Source organism: Lepus europaeus, chromosome 23, assembly GCF_033115175.1.
Source record: "Lepus europaeus isolate LE1 chromosome 23, mLepTim1.pri, whole genome shotgun sequence".
Lineage (NCBI taxonomy): Eukaryota > Metazoa > Chordata > Mammalia > Lagomorpha > Leporidae > Lepus > Lepus europaeus.
Genome location: NC_084849.1, coordinates 17,953,029 through 17,975,256, shown reverse-complemented (window position 1 = coordinate 17,975,256; position 22,228 = coordinate 17,953,029). Strand labels below are relative to the sequence as shown.

At 54.4% G+C, this 22,228-nt stretch overlaps 1 protein-coding gene across 1 annotated transcript in view; it reads right to left on the bottom strand.

Moving 5' to 3' along the window:
* The window catches only part of MYO1H (myosin IH), a 44,300-nt gene that overhangs the window by 6,495 nt on the left and 15,577 nt on the right, over nucleotides 1–22,228 (bottom strand). Inside the window, exons 13-21 of the mRNA XM_062182773.1 lie at nucleotides 21,637–21,728; nucleotides 19,436–19,530; nucleotides 14,702–14,748; nucleotides 9,807–9,887; nucleotides 9,100–9,205; nucleotides 6,628–6,745; nucleotides 3,095–3,208; nucleotides 2,106–2,182; nucleotides 1,397–1,465 (exon numbers count right to left, since the gene is read on the bottom strand). Of these exons, the coding sequence (XP_062038757.1) occupies nucleotides 1,397–1,465; nucleotides 2,106–2,182; nucleotides 3,095–3,208; nucleotides 6,628–6,745; nucleotides 9,100–9,205; nucleotides 9,807–9,887; nucleotides 14,702–14,748; nucleotides 19,436–19,530; nucleotides 21,637–21,728 (799 nt within the window). The remainder of the gene's footprint in view (nucleotides 1–1,396; nucleotides 1,466–2,105; nucleotides 2,183–3,094; nucleotides 3,209–6,627; nucleotides 6,746–9,099; nucleotides 9,206–9,806; nucleotides 9,888–14,701; nucleotides 14,749–19,435; nucleotides 19,531–21,636; nucleotides 21,729–22,228) is intronic.

Below are 22,228 nucleotides of genomic sequence, written 5' to 3'. Positions count from 1 at the left end.
GGCACCCCCTCACTCCCAGGGCTGCAGTATTTGCCTATAACCTGCACCCAGCCAACCGAATCCTTTAAATCAGCTCTAGATGACTTAATGACCCCTGGTACAATGAAAATGCTATAGAAATAGCTGTTTAGGGAAAGAGAAAATACTAAAATAAGAAAACATTCTGCACATGTTCAGTACAGATGCAGTTTATTTTTTAAAAAAAAAAGATTTATTTATTTGAAAGAGTTAGAGAGAAAGAGGTAGAGCCAGAGAGAAAGAGAGAGAGAAAGAGATCTTCCATTCTGCTGGTTCACTCCCCAAATGACCACAACAGCCGGAGCTAAGCTGATCCGAAGCCAGGAGCCAGGAGCTTCTTTCTGGTCTCCCATGCGGGTGCAGGGACCCAAGCACTTGGGCCATCTTCTACTGCTTTCCCAGGCCATAGCAGAGAGCTGGAATGGAAGTGGAGCAGCTGGGACTCGACCCAGCACCCACATGGGATGCAGGCACTACAGGCTGGGGCCTTAACCTGCTGTGCCACAGCGCCAGCCCCAGATGCAGTTTATTTTAAAAATGTATTTTCATTCCTCGGTTGAATCTATGGAGGCCTGAGTCTCCGGATAGGGAGGGTGGGCCGGGCTCACACAGCCAGGGCCGGCTGCCCGTTTCTGTGACACAACTGTACTGCGGTACAGCCGCGCCTGGTCACTTGCGTGCTGCCTGCTGCTTCCGTGTGACAACAGCAGAGTGGGGTCGCTGTGACAGAGACAAGAGGACTCAAGTATTCAGTGTGGACTGTTTTGCTGATGTGAGCTAACAGAACCCTGTGCAGGAATGAATAGCAAAGTCCACACACATCTGGGTGGCTTTAAAAATAAGTTAAGGGGCCGGTGCAGTGGGTTCAGCCAACGGCTGTGAGGTCGGCATCCTTATGAGTGCCACTTCAAGCCCTGGCTGCTCCGCTTCTGCTCCAGCTCCCTGCTGCTGCACCGGGGAAAGCAGAAGACGGCCCACGTACTTGGGCCTCTGTCAGCCACATGAGGAACCAGGATGAAGTTCCTGGCTTTGGCCCGGCCCAGTCCCAGCTGCTGGGGACGCCTAGGACATAAACCATTTGGGGAGTGAACCAGCAAATACAAGATGGATCTCTGTAACCCTGCCTTTCAAATAAATAAATCTTTAAAAAAAATTTAAATGTGTCCGTGCTACGGATGAAACGACACAATCTCCAGTCAATGTGGTAAAAAAACGAGAAGAGGCCCCAGAACCGGACCTCGAGGCAGCCCCGCCCTGCAGTCTCAGGGACTGATGAGGGAAAGCCCAAAGTGCCCATGGCCCCAGGGGCCGTGTGGAAGAGAGGGAAGGGCACGGGGCTGGCCCAGCGCCAGCTGACAACTTCCTATTGAACTCTCACCTGCTTGTCTTTTTTTCACATAGTCTCTCCTTCCCAGGCAGCCTTTGTATGTGGCTTGGATTCTTGCGACTTAAAATAAAACAAAAGTTTTGGTCAAATAGCTTTCATTCGTGTGTCTGTGTGGTTGTGACCTGCAGAGGGGACATCAGCCATGGCCCTCGGGCCCACAGTAGAGGGAGGGTCTTGGTTAAGCATCACAGATGTGAGAGCAGCAGGTGACACCACCCCTGGTCCCAGCTGCCCTCCCGTAACTGGAGTTTCTCTCCTGCCTTTGATGACCCAGGGCCCAGAGCCCTTGGTCTCCAAGGCCAAGTCCCCCTCTCGGTCGTGATTCTGTGGCTTGCATTTCTCCCACGTTAACTTCTCTTGTTTATCATCCACAACACAGAGCCTGGCTGTGGGCTTTGAGGCTACCCCTTCCAACATCAGATGTTATGCAAATGAGGTTTTAGCAATCTTAATTGAAGGGGGATGGGCACAACGGCATTAAGTTTCCGCATGCATCCAGGACCCCTCTCCTGACGCATTTAGCACAAGTTCACGTGCATCTTACATGCCCATGAGTTAGATCCACGTGAACCTAATCATCCCCACCTTGGTCCGAGGTTATGGTAAAAATGATCTCAGACACCCATATTTAAGGTTTATACCCCCCAAGCTAAACGTGTTCATTTCGCAGTCTGTTGAAATCAGGGCAGAAAAATCCTACCTAATTGATGTTTACTAAATTCAAAGGCGTCTTCAGTGGCAAACAGAGTTCTGGGGAAACGGATGAATATCTTGGTCCTAGAAGTGAGAAGACAAAGAAAAGCTCTAGTTAGTAACCGGTCAGTGAGCCTCTGTAGGGGGTCCCGGTGCAGCCCTGTCCACTCAGGGGCTCAGAGCCGTCTGCGCAGGTTGCAGGGGTGAGACGGGACGCCAGGCCGAGTCTTGAATGCGACCGGGGTGTCCCTGGAAACAGACGGCAGAGATGGCCATGCGAAGATGGAGGCTGAGCTCGGAGGGATGCAGCCACGAGCCACCAGAAGCTGCAAGGGACAGGGAAGGAGCCTCCCGGAGGCCGCGGTCCTGCCGACACCTTGCTTTTGAACCTGCGGCCCCCAGAAACTTGGGGATTAAACGGCTGCTGCTGTAGGGCAGTCACTTTGTGCTAATCAGCTGTGCAGCCCTAGGAAGGGACAACGCTATCCTAACCTGAAGTGGCTTTGAATGGCGCTCCTCTGCTTTCTAAAAAGAATGCAAGTCCAAGTTGGAAAGGCGGCCCCATTAACTGTCCAAGACAAATCATAAATACTGATCGCATTCAAGACCCGGCTGTTCCACTTCTGACCCAGCTCCCTGCTTGAGGTGCCCGGGAGGGCAGCAGAGGATGGCCCAAGTGCACCTGCCTGGGAGACCCCGAGGAAGCTCCCGGCTTCAGCCTGGCCCAGCCCTGGCTGTTGCAGGCATCTGGGGAAGTGGATCAGCAGATGGAAGATTCTAACTCTGCCTTTCCAGTAAGTAAAAATAAATCTTTAACAATGGGGATGGCTCATGGTCCTTTCCTGCTAACCGTCCAGAGCTGTGTTTAAATTGAGTGGCTGGAAACATGTGCTTGTTCATCTATGTAAAACACATAAAATGTATCTCCAGGCCATACACAGATCCACGCCTGAAACCTTTGGGAAGAAACTGGTCGGCGACTTCCTGGCCACTTACCTCCCTAACTTGTACTCCTCGGGTTTGTAGCCAATGTACTTGATGAGACGTTCTACGCCCTCTGCTGGAGGCCCGCGCCAGTGCGGCCAGGTGTCCGGGCACAGGGACTTGTACCTACAGGGACAGGAAGCAGACAGGAGCAGTGGCTCTCCCTTTCTCCACCCGCCTCCCAGAGGTCTGCTTAGCCTTAGCTGCTCATTGTAAAACGTGGTGTTTTGGTCCAATGAGCTTCCTCAGGTCCAAGGACACACGTGTGGCAAGGAAAAAAAAAAACTCAGCAGCCTGGGTGCCTAACCTGTCTGCATGGAGCAGCGATGTCTCGAACACTCAACCCAAGGACGTTTGTGCCCCCCCCCCCCCCGTGTCCATGGGTTCTGCTTCTGTGCATAGGAAATCCCCGGGAACAACTGTGATTGTCCTGTGCATAGACAGACGTTTGCCCTGACTCCCGGAGTGATAGAGGGGCAGCTCCTCAGCTGTTCTAAGTCAGCTGCAGGAGGGTGTGTGGGATCTGCACAAAAACCACATCATTTTATAGGACGGACTTCCAGCTTCTGGGGATTTCCACCCCTGAACCAATCCCCGTGTGGATACCGAGGGAGGCTATTAACTCCATCTCACTCCCAGCTATGTGAGAGAGGCTGGTTAACTCCGTCTCACTCCCAGCTATGTGAGGCAGGCTATTAACGCCCTCTCACTCCTAGATACATGAGGCGACTTCAGAGTCCTTGGGAAAGGGGACCTGAGAGCTAATGCACGTTTTCAGCAAACATTCTGAGGATCCCTTAAATATCCAAGAGAGATGAAAACACAGGTCTGCATATAAAACTTGTACAAGAGTGTTCACAGCAAAAGCTGGTGCTGTAGTGCAGTGAGGTAAACCTCCCCCTGCAACTCCAGCATCCCATATCAGCGCTGGTTCAAGTCCTGGCTGCTCCACTTTCTAACCAGCTCCCTGCTAATGCACCTGGCAAAGCAGTGGGAGGTGACCCAAGTGCTTGAGCCACTGTGGGAGACCTAGATGGATTTCCAGTTTCAGCCTGGCCTAGCCCTGGCTGTTGTGGCCATTTGGGGAATGAATCGGTGGATGGAAGCTCTCTCTCTCCCTCTCTTTGTAACTCTGCCTTTCAAATAAATAAACCTTTGTTTTTTAAAGATTTATTCATTTGAAAGAGTTACAGAGAGGCAGAGGGAGAGAGGTCTTTCATCCACTGGTTCACTGCCCAAATGGCCACAATGGCTGGAGCTGGGCTGATCAGGAGCCAGGAGCCTGGAGTGTCTTCTGGGTCTCCCAGGCAGGTTCAGGGGCCCAAGGACTTGGGTCACCTTCTGCTGCTTTCCCAGGCAATAGCAGAGAGCTGGATCTGAAGTGGAGCAGTCAGGACTCAAACCAGCGCCCATGTGGGATGCCAGCACTGCAGGTGGCAGCTTTACCTGCTACGTCACAGCGCCGGCCCCTAAACCTTATTTTTTAAAAGTATGATCATAGCAGCTTAATTCACCACAGCCACAAAAGCCAATGAACAGACGAATCAGAAAAGCCAGCGCACTTGGGAAGTGACAAGAGGTATTTCCCAAGGGTAATTCTGGCTCCAGTGTGGACTCAAGAACCTGACTCCGCAGGCGTGTCCTTCCTCCACACCACTGAAGTTCACCGTGATGTCACTAACCCAGGCAGCAGGCGAACGCAGAGTTCACAGGTACCTGTGAAGCAAGGCTAGAGGCCACACCGTGGGAGCAGCCGGACAGGGCTCGGACTGCTGGCTTCCCTCCCAGCTCGGGAGCCAGACAAGTCACTTTAGGTCCTTACCTGTGCAGTGTGAACAGTAACAGGCCCTTCCTCATGGGGCTGTGCCAAGGCTTCAAGGGAGGTAACGCACGTACAGTGTTTGGTGCAGACCAAGCTCAATAAACGATTCACTCCCTAAATGACTGCAACAGCCCGGGCTGGGTCAGGCCGAAGCCAGGAGCCAAGAACTCCATCCTGGTCTCCCGCACAGGTGTCAGAGCCCCAAGCACTTGGGTCATCCTCCATTGCCCTCCCAAGCACATCGGGAGCAGGCTGGATCAGAGAAAGCGTAGCCAGGATTCCAGCTGTCACTTGGACATGGACTGTGGGTATTGCCGAGTGCTGGCCCCCATGTTGCCATTTCAGTAGCACCAGCTCATACGTGGTCCATCACCAAAGATGGGTTGGTGTGTGAGTAGTGTGGGGGGTGGGGGGGGATATCATTAAATTCCATGAACCTCCTGAGGGCAGACACCCTAACCTTCATGCTACAGGCAAGGAGATGGACACAACTCTTAAAAGACAACATGAGGATTTGGACCCAGGCGTGTGGCTCCCCACCACTAACACCCACTGTTCACATCCATGAGGCCAAGACCCCAAACCAGCAATGAAGTCTAACCAGCTGGGTCAGACCCAAGACGGACACTGCCCACATCTGCCCCCTGGTGGCAGGTCCATGCACCTGGCCTTGACCGTCCTTGATTCACAAGTTAAGGCTGAGAGCGCAGTGAGGGGGAAATCGACTTGGGTCTTCATGTTCTCCAAAATGCTAGGATCTGTTTGTTTTAGATCCCTGAGGGAGGCCGTGTCATTTACTAGCTTATCCCAGAGACTAGCATATACCATGAGGATATTTCATAAAGCCCACGGAGCAAGGAAAAGATCACTTCTGGTGCAAAAAAAATGTTGAGGCCGGCGCCGTGGCTTAACAGGCTAATCCTCCGCCTTGCGGCACCGGCACACCGGGTTCCAGTCCCAGTTGGGGTGCCGGATTCTATCCTGGTTGCCCCTCTTCCAGGCCAGCTCTCTGCTATGGCCCGGGAGTGCAGTAGAGGATGGCCCAAGTGCTTGGGTCCTGCACCCGCATGGGAGACCAGGAGAAGCACCTGGCTCCTGGCTTCAGATCAGCGAGATGCACCGGCCGCAGCAGCCATTGGAGGGTGAACCAATGGCAAAAAGGAAGACCTTTCTCTCTGTCTCTCTCTCTCACTATTCACTCTGTCAAAAAAAAAAAAAAATGTTGAAGCTCTTCAGAAAGTGTGTGGGAAAGGCATCTTATGAAAAAGGCCAGGCATAAGTTTCTAAATTTCTTGCACCAAAATAAAAAACTTTAAAAAGATTTATTTCAAAGTCACAGGGAGAGGGGAAGAGGGAGAGGAGAGGGAGAGAGGGAGGGAGAACTATATCTTCCATCCACTCATTTACTCCCCAAATGGCTGCAACACTAGGGCTGAGCCAGACCAAAGCCAGGAGTCGGGAGCTACAGCCAGGTCTCCCATGTGGATCGCAGGGGCCCAGGCACCGCAGCCATCGCCTGCTGCTTGCCCAGGCATGTTCACACTGAGCTGGGTCAGGAAGAAGAGCAGCAGGCCCAGCGTCACAGGCGGATGTCACACTTAACCTGCTGGACCACCACGCCAGCCCCGAACCTATCTATTAATTCTGTTACTTCACAAAGCCATCAAGTACCCTGGCAGGCAGGCAGGCGCATGACTTCATCGGCTTCAAAAGCCAACTTTACCTCTGCAGGAAGTGCTCGTACTTGCGCCGGTACGCGAAGCCGGCCCGCCTCACCCGCAGGTGCTCCATCAGCCCCAGGTACTTGATCTGGTGCCTTATGAGAAGGTCGTCGAACTTGCCTTGGGAGAGAGGCGAGAACCACAGTCAGGCGCCCGGCGGCCCCGTCTCATCCAGAGCGGAGGCCACAAACTGATAGCCTATTCTTTCAGGCTGTGATTTTGTTCTTAAAACACACACCTGCCAACAGCGTTTATTTTCATTTTATTTGAAAGGCAGAGAAAGTGCTGGGCTGGTTCACTTCCCCAAAGCTTGTGATAACCAGGGCTGGGCCAGGTCAAAGCCAGGAGCGTGGAACTCCCCCCAGGCCTCCCACGTGGCCGGCAGGGCCCCCAGCACTCGCACCATCGCCTGCTGCCCTCCGGCTGTGCATCAGCAGGAAGCTGGAGAGGAAGCGGAGGGGCCGAGACTCCAGCCCGGCACCCTGACCCGCGAGCACCAAGAGCGGTGGCTTACCCGCTGCACCGGATGTCTGCCCTCGACTGTGGTTTTCAAACAGGTGGATCTTATAGGAAAAAAGCTAGATTTTTAAATTTCTTTTGAAAAATCGCGAGATCCAGCCATCCTGGGCCTGGAGTCTCACACGGCAACACCTAGCCGGAAGGGACTGGTGTGGCCACCGCTTTCACAGGGAGTCTGTCCCCAGGTGGCTGCAGCCCCCACCGCCCCCTATTGCCTCACACCCAATCTGCTTTACCCATTTGCTCGTCTGACCAGGCCTCTGCACACCTTTATCCACAGGACTGTACAAACCCACCACAGCAAGAGCTTAGAAAATACCAAGGTCATGGACCATTCTAGAAGGTGGTTCACTGGCTGGGGAGAAGTGATGCTGCCTCCTCTCACCTCCTCCACCTGGCCCAGCTGAGCTGTGCTGCTCCTCAGACGGGCAGCCTCTAAGCAGTGCTCATGGAGGACCCCTTCCTGATTCACTTACCCTCTTCTTTCTTCCATTTTTACATGCATATATATGAAAGATTTATTTATTTGTTTAAAAGGCAAAGTTACAGAGAGGCATAGGCAGAGAGAGAGGGAGGTCTTCCATCTGCTGGTTCACTCCCCAGATGGCTGCAATGGCCAGACCTGGACCCATCGGAAGCCAGGAGCTTCTTCCGGGTCCCCCACTTGGGCCACGGCAGAGAGCTGGATAGGAAGAGGAGCAGCCAGGACTCGAACCTGCACCTATATGGGATTCCGGCACTGCAGGTAGTGGCTTTACCTGCTATGCCACAGCACCGGCCCCCATTTTTATATTTTTAAAGATACATTTTATTTATTTGAAAGGCAGAGTAACAGAGAAAGAGGAAGAAGCAGAGAGATTCCATCCACTAGTTCACTCCCCAAATGACTGCAATGGCCAGGGCCGAAGCCAGGAGCATGGAGCTCCATCTGGGCCGCCCACACGCACAGTAGGGTCCCAAGCACTTAGGCTATCGCCTGCTGCCTTCCTGGGCACATGAGCAGGGAGCTCGACTGGAAGCAGAGCAGCTGGGACTCACAGTGGTGCTCTGATACGGGTGCCGGCATTGCAGGTGGAAGCTTAGCCCGCTGCCCCGCAACGCAGGCCCCTACCCTCTACCGTTTAAATAGGCAAACGGGGGCAGGCACTCGGCACAGTGGAGAAGATGCTTGCGATGCCAGCACCCCGTGCTGGGTGCCTGGGTTTCAGCCTCAGCTCTGCTTCCAAGCCCGCTCCCTGCTAACGCACGCCCTGGGGGCAGCAGGGATGGCTCAAGGAGTCGGGTCCCTGCCACCCACAGTGGGAGGCCTGGGTTGAGACGTCAGCTCTCGACTCTGGCCTGGCCCAGCCCTGGCTGTCGGCAGGCATTTGGGGTCGGGGGGGAGTGGGCCAGCAGGTGGGAGATCCCTTTCTCTCCGCCTTTCAGTTGAAGTCCCTTTAAAAACAACATTGAGGCCGGCGCCGTGGCTCAACAGGCTAATCCTCCACCTTGCGGCACCAGCACACCAGGTTCTAGACCCGGTTGGGGCGCCGGATTCTATCCCAGTTGCCCCTCTTTGAGGCCAGCTCTCTGCTATGGCCCGGGAAGGCAGTGGAGGATGGCCCAAGTGCTTGGGCCCTGCACCCGCATGGGAGACCAGGAGAAGCACCTGGCTCCTGGCTTCGGATCGGCACGATGCGCCCGCCGCAGCGGCCATTGGAGGGTGAACCAACGGCAAAAAGGAAGACCTTTCTCTCTGTCTCTCTCTCACTATCCACTCTGCCTGTCAAAAAAAAAAAACCACAAAAAACAAACAAACAAACAAACAAAAAAAAACAAAAAAAACACCCAACATTGAAACGTCTTACAAAATGAAATGAGTTCTTGTCCTGGGGGCCACAAGGAAGCCTCCTGGCATCAGAACCCAGAGCTGCCCTGGCCTCAGAGCTGGGCGCCCAGGATGACGCATAACTCACTGGGTTCCTTCCTCTCGTTGGGCTTGATGCAGCGGATGTACGAGGGCTCCTTGGAGATGAGGATCTCCAGGAGGCTGCTCAGGCTGTTCTTGAACTGCGTCCCCACCTGCACAGAGAGAGCACGAGCCGAGTTGACGCCGCTACTTCCCAGGGCAACACAGAGTGCGTGGCGCCTTACAACCCAACCCTCCGCAGGTGGCCCTGCCTCTTCTTCTCTTTGGCCCCCCTGAGAGGTGGCTTTGGAGGCCCTGAGAAGTGGACAAGCTCAGGGCTGGGCTGGTGCCACAGAAGCCGGACACGCCGTCTGTCCACGAGGAGCGCTCCCGGGAACCCCGTGCATAGCTGAGCCCTGCCACTCTCCGCTACCACCCCTTGTGTTTCCTGACGCCCGCCCCTAAGATCTGTGTTATTTGAGGACGTCTTCCTCTGCACTCTCCCCCGGGTTGGTCAGCCTGTTGAGGAGAGCGATCTTGGCTGGCTCATTACTGCTGACCCCTGGCCTGCAGCAGGTGCACGAGGGAATGCCTGCAGGTGCGCGAACAGGTGCGAACCATGCAGGAAGAACACATTTAGCAGGATCCATTACAGAGGGAGGCTTCCGGAAATGGAGAGGGGCAGCGTCGAAAGTGCAGGGGACCCGAGACCCGTGCCCTCCCAGGTGGCTCCTCTCCCCTCTCCAGTCCTGGGGGAGCACCTTGTGCACTCACCGTGGGCGGCCTCTGGCGGTTCTCCAGCTCGGCCACCAGGAAGCATTCCCTGAGGATGCTGTTCTTAGACCTGCACAGCACCTGGACGTGAAGAGAAAGTGGCTGTGCGCTCGCTGTGTCCGAAATCGCTAAGGGACCCACAGGAAGGTCGCAGAAGTGTGCGCAGGCGACAGAGCCGCCCGTGTCATCGTGAGCGCTCGCAGACTTTCCAGGTGAGAGGGCGGAGAGGAGTCAAACACGAAAGGACAGGGTGTGGAGACGCTGGGTACAGCAGTTAAGAGGCCTCTCGGGATGCCTGCATAAAGTTATCAGCACAGCGCCAGGTTCGAGTCCCGGCTCCACTCCAGCTTCCTGTCACGTGTACCCTGGGAGGCAGCCATGACGGCTGGGTCTCTGCTGCCCACGCGGGAGACCTGGACCGAGTTCCCAGCTTCAGCCTGGCCCAACTCCAGTCATTACGGGCACGTGGGGGCATGAACCAGCAGAAGCAAGATCTCTGTCTTTAAATAAACATTATTTAAAAATATAGAAGGAAATGTTCAAAATACTACCTCTAACTGCTTTCTCTACTTGCCAGGGCTAGTTTTCCTCTGCTAAATGAAGCAAGAATTTCTCCCAACCCAGTTCAGCCATTACAGAATTAACTGGCTCTTTAAGAGCAATCTTGAGGGGCCAGTGCTGTGGCGTAGTGGGATAAGCCATTGCCTGCAGTGCTGGCATCCCATGTGGGCACTGGTTCGAGTCCCGGCTGCACTGCTTCCAGTCCAGCTCGCTGCTGGTGTGCCTGGGAGTACAATGGAGGGTGGCCCACATGCTTAGGCTCCCATACCCCCTTGGAGATCTGGGAGAAGCTCCTGCCTCCTGGCTCCGGATAGGACCAGCTCCACTGCTGTGGCCATTTGGGGAATGAACCTGTGGATGAAAGAACTCTCTCTGGCTCTCTCTGTAACTCTGCCTCTCAAATACATAAGTAAATCCTTTAAAATGTAGAGATTTAAAAATTTTTGGCCGGTGCCGTGGCTTAACAGGCTAATCCTCCACCTTGCGGCGCCGGCACACCGGGTTCTGGTCCCGGTCGGGGCACCGGATTCTGTCTCGGTTGCCCCTCTTCCAGGCCAGCTCTCTGCTATGGCCTGGGAAGGCAGTGGAGGATGGCCCAAGTGCTTGGAGAGGCACCTGGCTCCTGGCTTCGGATCAGCGAGATGCGCCAGCCGCAGCGGCCATTGGAGGGTGAACCAACGGCAAAAAGGAAGACCTTTCTCTCTGTCTCTCTCTCTCACTATCCACTCTGCCTGTCAAAAAAAAAAATTAAAAAAAAATTTTTTTTTTTAAATCTCTGGGGGCTGGTGTTGTGGCCAACACCTGCAGTGCAGACATCCCATAGGGGCATCAGTTTGAGTTCCAACTGCTTCACTTCCAATCCAGCTTCCTGCCAATGCACCTGGGAAAACAGTAGAGGACAGCCCAAGTGCTTGGGCCCCTGCACCCATGTGGGAGACCTGGAAGAAGCTCCTGGCTTCAGCCCGACCAAGCCCTGGCTGCTGTGGCCATCTGGGGAATGAGCCAGCAGATGGAAGAACTCTCCGATCAAGTCTGTCTCTCCCTCTAACTCTGCCTTTCAAGTAAATAAAATAAATGTTAACAAAAAAGCCATCTCCAAGCTGTGGCGTTCAGTGGAAAGAGCAAGGTGCAGAGTGCACGGTGCACTGGGACAGAGTGGGAGAGAGATCGTCCATCCGCTGGTTCACTCCCCAGATGGCCAGGCTGGCCAGAGTCAGGCCAGGCTAAAGCCAGAGCCTGGAATTCAGAGTCTCCCATGGGAGTGGCAGGGGCCCAAGCACTTGGGCCACCTTCCACTGCTTCCCCAGGTGCCTCAGCAGGGAACTGGATCAGAAACAGCAGCTGAGACTCAAGGCGGCGTTAGCCTGCTGTGCCACAATGCTGCCTCCTATTCTTTTTTTAAAAAGAGATTTATTTATTTGAAAGAGTTACAGAGAGAGAGAGAGAGAGAGAGAGAGAGAGAGAAAGAGAGAGAGAGAGGTCTTCCATCCACTGCGTCACTCCCCAATTGGCCGTAACGGCCAGAGCTGTGTTGGTCTGAAGCCAGGAACTTCTTCTGGGTCTTCCACATGGGTGCAGGGGCCCAAGCACTTGGGTCATCTTCCACTGCTTTCCCAGGCCATAGCAGAGAGCTGGATCAGAAGTGGAACAGCCGGGTCTCGAACCAGCACCCATATGGGATGCTGGCGCTGCAGGCCAGGGTGTTAACCCGCTGCACCACAGCACTGGCCCCTCCTATTCTGTCTTAAAATGGAAATTCTGTCCAAGCTACAACACGGATTAACCTTGAGGACATCCTGAGCTTCAGCCCCGGTGGGCGAAGGAAGAGACAGAGATTTCTCTTCCCCGTGAGACACAAACTGTATGGACTGGATCGTGGCAGGAACGGCTTGGCCCACAGAGAGGATGGCAGCGAGGGGACACGGTTTCCAGGTTTTGTTGCTATTATTTTTAGATCTGTAAAAAGTATTTCGGGGGTGGGGGCGTGAGTGAGCAGGCACATGCTTCCATTTTTGATTCATTCTCCAAGTGTTCACAACAGCTGGGGCTGGGCCAGGGCCCGGGACCAGGAGCCGAGAACTCAACCTGGGCCTCCCAGGTAAGAGGCCAGGACCCAGCTACTTGTGCGGCCATTGCTGCCTCCCAGAGTCTGCATCAGCGGGAAGCCGGCTGGGCACCAGCCAGGACTCAAACCCAGGGACTCCAACATGGGACGTGGTGTCCTGACCACCAGGACAAATGCTGCCCGCTGGCTGCTGGTCCCCCCCACACACCTTTTTTTTTTTTTTTAAAGCAGACATCTCCACTCATGTGCTGGCCACTGGAACCGTGCACGGAGACCTACCCCACCGACGGTCACACCTGCACAGGTCCCTGGCAGAGAAGGGGTCGTGCAGGGGCTCAGCCGCAGATGGCCACTGCCTGGGGCTGAGGCCCAGAGGTAGCCGCTCACCGGCCCAGGACACAGCAGTCCCACAGCAGGTGGAGAAAGCTCGGGGTGGGGGTGGTGGTGGAAAACACTCCCCAGAGCATCTGGAAAAGGGTGGTCTTTATGTGAAAGCTTTTAATTTATAAGTTAATTCAGCAAAATCCAGTTTTGCCCCAAACAGGTAACTATTTCTACACAAAACGAAGGCTGTAGAGACCCAAGGTTTCTCTGCTGGGTGTGGCCAATGGAACCAGCAGCAGCTCCCGGGGCCCCATCCCGGTTCCAGCCCCACCCCACGATCTGAGCCTGCACGAGCGGGGACTGAGCCGGGCCTCAGGTCCTCGTGCTCGGGCCCTGTCACCCAGCACATTCTCACTGCACCAGAGCAGCTCTCAGCCTGGGCTCCTGAAGTCACCCCTCCCTGAGCACAGCCCGAGTGCCTCTGGGCCACAGGGCCTTTGCACAGGCCGGTCCCTTTGACCTGCCCCCAGCACTGCAAAGCCACCCTCATTGAGGTTTCAGCTCAAGGCCATCTCCACAGAGGTATCTTCTCGAATCCCTCAATGAAAAGTGTCCCCTTTGGCAGCCGGCATTGTGGTGTAGTGGGGGAAGCCATCGCCTACGAAGCTGGCATCCCATATGGGCACTGGTTTGAGTCCCAGCTGGCTCCACTTCCAAGCCAACTCCCTGCTGATGGCCTGGGAAAGCCGCAGAGACAGCCCCAAGGACCTGGCTCTTGCAACCTACCTGGGAAACCCAGATGAAGCTCCTGGCTCTGGATTCGGTCTGGCCAAGCCCTGCCCACTGCGGCCGTTTGGGAAGTGAACCAGCGGATGGAAGCTCTCTCTCTTGGCTTCTCCCTCTCTTACGTAACTCTGCCTTTCAGATAAATTTTTTTTAAGTGCCCCGTTCAATCACAGTCCCTTGATCATTTCTTCCTAGTACTTCTAGTACTTTTTTTTTTTTTTTTGACAGCAGAGTAGACAGTGAGAGAGAGAGAGAGACAGAGAGAAAGGTTCTTCCTTTGCCGTTGGTTCACCCTCCAATGGCCGCCGTGGCTGGTGAGCTGCGGCCAGCATGCTGCGCTGATCCGAAGGCAGGAGCCAGGTGCTTATCATGGTCTCCCATGGGGTGCAGGGCCCAAGCACTTGGGCCATCCTCCACTGCCCTCCCGGGCCACAGCAGAGAGCTGGCCTGGAAGAGGGGCAACAGGGACAGAATCCGGTGCCCCGACCGGGACTAGAACCCGGTGTGCTGGCGCTGCAAGGCGGAGGATTAGCCTGTTGAGCCGCGGCGCTGGCCCTCTTCCTAGTACTTTTCACTGATGAGTAACATTGATATAAAAAGATTTATTTATTTGAAAGCAACTGCAGAGATGGAGGAAAGAGATCTTCCATCTGCTGGGGCTCACCCCGAGATGACCGCAGTGACCAGAGCTGAGGCCAGTCAAAGCCAGGAGCTCCATCCGGGTCTCCCATGTGGACTGCAGGGCCCAAAGTCCTTGGGCCATCTGCCGCTGCTTTCCCCAGGCCGTTAGTGAGCCGGACGGAAGTGAAGCAGCCGGGACACAAACCGGCATCCATATGGGACGCCAGCGTCACAGGCAGCGGCTTTACCCGCTACGCCACTGCGCCGGCCCCCTCGATGTACACACGTATCCTCCACTCCTGCCTCCATCTGGGAGCCCCCAGGGACAGGGACTCAGTTTCGCGCGCGGCTGAGACCCCAGAGCCAGCACACGGCGGGGTCCCACGCCCACACGAACCCGTTTGTTGAGTGAGCAGCTCAGATGACCGTCAACAGCTGTGCCGGGACGTGCACGCACGAGAACAATAGACGAGGCCACACCTCCCAGACCACGGGCACTGGCGACCCGCAGACGTGCAGGGGCCGCGTCCACACTTACTTCTTTCAGGTGTCTGTAAAGGAGGTCGTTGTTTTTTTCTAGGAACCCTGTAAAAACATTCAATAAAAAACACCTGTTGGAATGGACGGGCTTCCAACAGTGCGGTTCTGTCGCAGCTGACGGCAGAGGGGAACCCTGAAGGTCATCTAGAATAGTGCTCTCCAACCTCGGCCCTGTTGATACCTGGGGCCAGGTGGTGGCCCTGTGGGACGCTGGGCAGCACCTCCCCCACCGTGACATCCACGCAGGTCTCCAGACACAGCCCCGGGTCCCGGTTGAGGACCAGGTCCACAGAAGCGAGCTTAGTTCACATGCTACACCCTGAACCCTGACACCGTCCACGTAAACCACAGCCTTTCGGCTCAGTCCTGTGCACAGGCCGTGGTCCAGGAGCAGAACCACACGCGGGGACCACACAGAAATAATGGAGGGGGCGGGCATTTGCCAAGTGGGATCAGTTGGGACGCCCATGTCCGAGTGCCTAGGATGGAGAACCCGGCTCTGCTCCCGATTCTGGCTTCCTGGTCACGCGCACCCTGGGCAGCAGCAGGTGATGGCTCCAGTAGTTTGAGTCCCTGCAGCCCACGTGGGAGAGCCAGACTGAGTTCGCGACTTCTGGGTTCAGTGTGGCAGGCATCTGGAGAGTGAACCAGTGGCTGGGAGGATCTGTGTGTGTCTGCTCCCAAATAAATAAAAATTTATATATAGAGAGAGGGGACAAAGAGAAAGAGAGGGGAGAGAGAGAGAGAAGGGAAAGAAAGAGAGGGGAGAGGGGGGGGGAGAGAGAGAGAAGGGAGAGAGAAAGAGGGGAGGAGAGAGAGGGAGGGGGGGAGAGAAAGAGAGAGGGAGAGAGAGGGGGAGAGAGAGGGAGAGAGAGGGAGGGAGAGAGAGAGAGAGGGAGGGAGAGAGAGAGAGAGAGAGAGTATAGAGAGCCCCTCCCCCACACACATGCTGGATCACTCCCCAAACACTTGCAACAGCCAGGGCTAAAGCCAGGAGCCAAGAGCTCACCCCCCCCCCCCAGGGGGTAGCAGGAGTCAGCTGCCTGAGCCATCTCCGCTGTCCACCAGGGTCCTTGCTGGCTGGAAACGGAAGTCAGGAGCCAAACCTGGGACTCAAAACCCCAGGCACCCTGGTGTGGAAGCCTGGGTGTCCTAACCCACATCTCAAGCTGCTGGGCCCAGTGCCCAACCCATTTCCTTTTGTACTGTTTGTAGGAAGGTACCTCAGAGTTCATCAAAATAAAAATTAAAAGAGTAATTTATTTTGGTGCAAAATGTTTTTGAAATCAATGCAATTTGAGTGATCCATATTTTCCATGAGCTTTTTGAAGTCCCTTGTATGCATGGATTTCAAAAACAATTTGCTCCAACATGAACATCTTTTAATTGCATTTTCCACAAACTTTTTGAGGCACACTGGTAGAGGCCGCATTTTGCTCATTTACGCATCCACTGAGAGGTATTTACTGGGGTCACTCCCACCTTACGGGTATTTGCCCCGAGTTTTGATTTAACCTGTAACTGAGCATTGCCACGCAGGGCAATGTGTCGTAGGGACAAGATGAGTACCAGAGGGCCAAGAAAAAAAAATACGCACATGAAGATGTCTAGGACAGTATTGTCTGGAAGCGAAAACACTGAAACAAGCAGTGTCCACCCAGCAAGCCTGGGCACGGCCTCATGGCGGAGAGGATCTGCAGGTGCCCCAGGGAAGTGAAGTTGCCGTGGTGCGGACACAAGAGCTCCAGCTCTGCCGCGTCCCGCCTGGCTGGGTGACCCTCCCGACTCTCCTCATAGGTGCAAAGGGGGAGAATGATTCTCTCCACGTCACAGAGGTAAAGGACCGAAGACAGGCACGGGATTAGCCTAGTGGATGAGACACACTATGGGGTGACTGGGTTTCGGCCCCAGCTCTGTTCTCGATTCCAGCTTCCTGGGGCTGGTGGGGGTGGGGGATGGGCAGCATATGATAGCCCAAGTACTTGGTCCCTACTGCGCATGTGGGAGACCTGGATTGAGCTCCTGGCTCCCACCTGGCCCAGCCTGGCTGCTGTGGGCACTTGGGGGGTGAACCAGCAAATGCAAGATTAATTCCCTGAGTCATCCGTCCGTCTGTCCGTCCTTCCTTCCTTCCTTCCTTCCTCCTCCTCCTCTCTCCTCCCCCCTAAATAAATTAATCTAAGAAAAAGAATGTGAAGAAGGCAACAAGACAACCCCTAGACATGGAGAAAATACACAAACTGTGTATCTGATAAGGGTCCAGGATCCAGAATATATAAAGAATACTTATAAACAAGAACAACAAGAAAAACAGGAAACCTGACTTGTCAGAGAGGCAGGGCAGGCGTGTGGCTCAGCGGTGAAGACCCCAGCGACCCCGTCCCGGGCTCCCAGGGGTCCGCAGACCCCGAGAGGCAGCAGAGGTGCTGCAGCTGTCCGGCTTCTGCCACCCACGCGGGAGGCCTGGGCTTGCCTCCTGGGTTCCCAGCTTCAGGCCCAGGCCTGGAGATGGAAGAGCAAACCAACAGACAGGAGCGCGCGCTCTCTCTCTCTCTCAAACTAGTTCTTTTCTTTTCTTTTTAAAATTTATTTGACAGAGTTACAGACAGCAAGAGAGAGACAGAGAGAAAGATCTTCCTTCCGTTGGTTCACCCCCAAATGGCCGCTATGGCCGGCGCTGAGCCGATCTGAAGCCAGGAGCCAGGTGCTTCCTCCTGGTCTCCCATGGGGTGCAGGGCCCAAGCACTTGGGCCATCCTCCACTGCCTTCCCGGGCCACATCAGAGAGCTGGACTGGAAGAGGAGCAACCGGGACTAGAACCCAGCGCCCATATGGGATGCCAGCGCCGCAGGTGGAGGATTAACCAAGTGAGCCACGGCTCTGGCCCAAACGAATTATTTTCTAAAAAGCAGGCACAGGATCAGAACAGACATTTCTTCAAGGGAGAAATACAAATGGCCAACGAACACACGAGAAGGCGTCCAACACCCACAGCTGCCGGGAAACCGCAAACCCCAGCTCCGGGGCGTCACCTCCCTCTTCCACTCCCCAGGACGCAGAATGAACAGAGACGACAGTAAGCATTGACCTGGCAATTGACCCTGGTGCAAAAACCAGAAGCCACACCCTGCTGTGGGAACGGACAGCGGTGCGACCGCTTTGGACAACAGCCGGGCAGTTCCTCTAAAGGCTTTTACCCAGAGTTAGGTATGACCCGGCCATTCTACTCCTAGGGACGCCCAGGAGACAAAGACCTACGTCTACCCCAAAACTTACACGGCAGTAGCCGTGGCAGCAGTAGTCACAATAGCCAAGAACGGTGCACCAACCACCCGTCAGCCCCGATGAACGAGTAAACACAAGCGCTACGGCCACCCGGTGGAGTATTACTGGCAAGGAAAAGGAAAGGCAACAGGGATGACCCTTGAAAACATGATGCTACGTGGAAGAAGTCAGACAAAAAGACCATGTATGATTCCAGTCATTTCAGTGTCCAGAACCAGCCAATCTGCAACGGAAGGTGGGTGACTTTGTGGCCTCAGGCTGTAGGGGCTGGGCCGCACGTGGCAGCTGGTAACAGGCACAGGTGTCTGTGCTTGCTGTAGCGAGGGCTGCACCAACGGATGAAACTTAGGTGGATGTGAACGGCGTACAAGTTACCTCTCAACGAGGGGTTATGGGACGGACTTCAAAAAGTCCCCGGAAAACTCAATCAGAAGTTCACGGTGGTGCACACCTTTCTGGAAGCCACGCAGAATTTCTTTCTTCCTTCCTTCCTTCCTTCCTTCCTTCCTTCCTTCCTTCCTTCCTTCCTTTCTTTCTTGACAGGCAGAGTGGTCAGTGAGAGAGAGAGAGACAGAGAGAAAGGTCTCCCTTTACTGTTGGTTCACCCCCCAATGGCCACTGCGGCCGGCGTGCTGTGGCCAGCACACTGCGCTGATCTGAAGCCAGGAGCCAGGTGCTTCCTCCTGGTCTCCCATGCGGGTGCAGGGCCCAAGGACTTGGGCCATCCTCCACTGCCTTCCCGGGCCATAGCAGAGAGCTGGCCTGGAAGAGGAGCAACCGGGACAGAATCCGGCGCCCCAACTGGGACCAGAACCCGGTGTGCTGGCGCCGCAGGTGGAGGATTAGCCTAGTGAGCCGTGGCGCCTGGCAGAGTTTCTTCTTAGTAATATGCACTTTCCATGAACTTTTCAGATCCCCCTCACATATAAAATCAATCAAGAAAGTGAGAAAGTCATTTCCAGGCACAGGCAGGTGCGGGATCAGGCATCCTTTGGGATGGACAGGAGACGCCTCAGGGGGGATTTTTTAAAGATTTATTTTATTTGAAACATTACAGAGAGAGAAGGGGATGGGGAGACGGAGGGAGACAGAGAGAGAGAGAGAGAGAGAGAGAGAGAGAGAGAGAGAGAGAGAGAGATCTTGTATCCACTAGTTCACTCCCCAAAGGGCCACCATAGCCAGGGAAAACTAGGAGCTTCATCCCAGTCTCCCCCATGGGTGCAGGGGCCCAGGGACTTGGGCCATCTTCTACTGCTTTCCCAGGCCATAGCAGAGAGCTGGATCGGAAGTGGAGCAGCAGGGACTCGAACCGGCGCCCACATGGGATGCCAGCACTGCGGACGGAGGCTTTACCCGCTACGCTCCAAGGGAGCTGCGTCTGTGACTAGGTTGAGCACGCACACACAAGGCCACATGCCAGGCCACGCCCTGCAGCCATGCCACTCACCCTTGGTGCAATAGGTGACTTCTCCTGCATAGTGGAGGAGCCGGAACTCCATCCAGCCGATCCTCTTCCGGCCCTTAGGACCAGCCAGCTTACGGCTACAAGACAGAAAGAGACAGGAACTCAGCCCTCGGGCTCCACTGCAACGGAAGGGCCCGGATGCTTGAAGCAAAGGGCGGGGGTGGGGGGACAGACATTTAGGAACAGGACTAGCGGATGAAGGCTGGTGCCGAGAGCCGGCCACAGGGGCCCAGGAAGACTTGCTGCCCGGTTCATCTGACTAAAGATGAACTTCTCTCCAAAATTAGATCCTGGGCCAGAGTCGCAGTGCAGTGGGTTAAAAGCCATACTTGCAACACCGGTGTCCCATTTTGGAGTGCCAGTTTGAGTCCCGGCTGCTCCACTTCCAATCCAGCTCCACACTAATGCACCTGGGAAGGCAGCGGAAGATGGCCCAAGTGCTCGGGTCCCTGCACCCACGTGGGAGACCCGGGTGGAGTTCGGGCTCCTGGCTTGGCCCAGACATCACTGTTGTAGCCATCTGGGGAGTGAACCAGCAGATGGAAGAGTGTGTTTTTGTGTTCATTCTTGCTTGCTCTCTCGCTCTCCCTGCCTTTTAAATAAATAAATCTTTAAGAAAGATAAAATTTAGACCTTCTCTCTCCTAAGTCTCAAGAGATAAAAATCAAAAGTGAAACACAAGTGCAGGTTACAAATGAAATCAGATCTATTTTCCCAGGTGATAGCCAAAAAACTGCTTTGGTTCCTTACGCTCGTGGGGCTTTAAAAAAGTAGACGACTCAGGGAATATCCCGATTCAGATATTGATGCTCCAGAAATTAACTTTTTCTTGAAAGACAAAGGCACTTCAGAAAGTTCACAGAAATCAAAAGATATGTTTATTTTTGGAAATCGTACATAGCAATGTCTTCAGAAAGTTCATGGAAAATGTATATTATGAAAAAACTACGCATGGATTTCAGTTTTTAAAACTTATTTGAAAGAGAGACAGCGCGCCCATCCACTGGTTCACTCCCCAGATGCCCACAAGAACTGGCAACTAGCAACTCAACCCAGGTCTCCCACACGGGTGCCAGGGGCCCGACTACTTGGGTCATTACCTGCTGCCGCCCAGGGCACCCATCAGCCAAGAGCTGGAATCAGGGGCAGAGCCGGGACTTGAACCCGGGCCCTCCGACATGGGACGTGGCTGTCCCGAGCAGCGTCTCACACACCGACTGCGGATTTCTGTTTATATTTGCACGCAGAGAAGCTTCTCTTTTCGTCCCATCTTCTCATGAAGCACGCTCTTTGAACACATACTCACAGGACATCCTGAGCGCACAATGTGACGAACCTTCCCATCCAGATCAAGACACGGAACGAGCCCTTTCCCAGTCTGAGCCTGACCGCTCACTGCCCGAGTCAGTTTGACTTAGTGCCGTGAGGTAGTAGAATAACTGGGCATGTGCCGTATCGTCCTTGGCTGGCTGCCGCTCCAGCCGACTCGTTCGAATGGTGACATGGTGTCCCATCTGTGAATGTAGCACAGCTCTCTCCCACCCCATCTACTTAGGCTTAGGCAACTTCGCCTACTTTGCCTTTCGGTAACCCACGGCGAGCCCGCCGTCACTAGTGCTGGCTGAGGCTCCACCACGGCCAGGTTATTTATGTCGCCTCTGCCCGTGCTACGAGGCAGGGATGTCACTGACCCTGTCTTGCAGAAGAGGACACACAAATGCGGGAGCAGGGAGCCTGCTCAAGTCACGCGTCCTGGGTGAGAAAACGAGGTCATCACGACTCCAGGACGTGTGCCCTTAAATTCTGTCTAAATTAGTTTCAAGTTGATTTCCTGGTGACATGGTTACATATAAACAACCCATCAGGCTGTGTGTTTCAGGTCTACACCCACCACTGTAGGTGTTTTATATCTGATTTTTAAAAGATCATCTCAACGTATGTGAGTACATCTAAAATACAATGATCACTGGATAAAGCAAGATGCAAAATCTTTTCCAAAAGCCTACGCGTAACTTGTCTGCATTTGATCTCTGTTGACAAAGGCAGGCACACGTGTGAGAGGGAACCATGTGAGAATGCCGTGTAAGAAACAGCTGTGCTTACGGGGAGCACCAGCCACACGCCAAAGCCGACAGACACAGTCATCTCCCCCCATGCCACTGCCCATCTGATCAAAGACATACGTTTGGAAGTGTGCGTGCTTGCCCACTTTCTCCTCCAATTTCTCCAGGAAACTCAAGTCGGTGGCGTGACCAGGCCGAATACACTCCTCGTCCTTCCAAAGAAAAAGAGAAGCCTCAAGTCCACAGCACCACAGAGCAGCAATTCCAAGGGTAAACGCTGTCACCAGCCTCAGTAGAATGTTCTAAATTAAAATACTTCGGGGCCAGAGCTGTGGCCCATGGGGTTAAGCCGCCCCCTGTGACCCTGGCATCCCATGTTGGAATACTGGGGCAAATCCAGCACCCTGCTAATGTGTCTCAGAAAACAGCCCCCTCCCTGCTACCATGTGGGAGACCCAGATGGAGTTCTGGGCTCTTGGCTTTGGCCTGGCCCAGCTCTGTCCATTGTGGGCATTTGGAGAGTGAACCAGCAGGTGGAAGATCTCTGTCTCTTCTTCCCTATCACTCTGTCTTTCAAATAAATACAATTTTTTAAAGAAAGTTATGAGACCAGTTGAGACCACCCTTTCACACTTCTCAAGCCCCATCTTCCTGCTCCTAGTTTCGTCCTCAACACGACAACATTTCATTGACCATCTCAATCACTTACGCA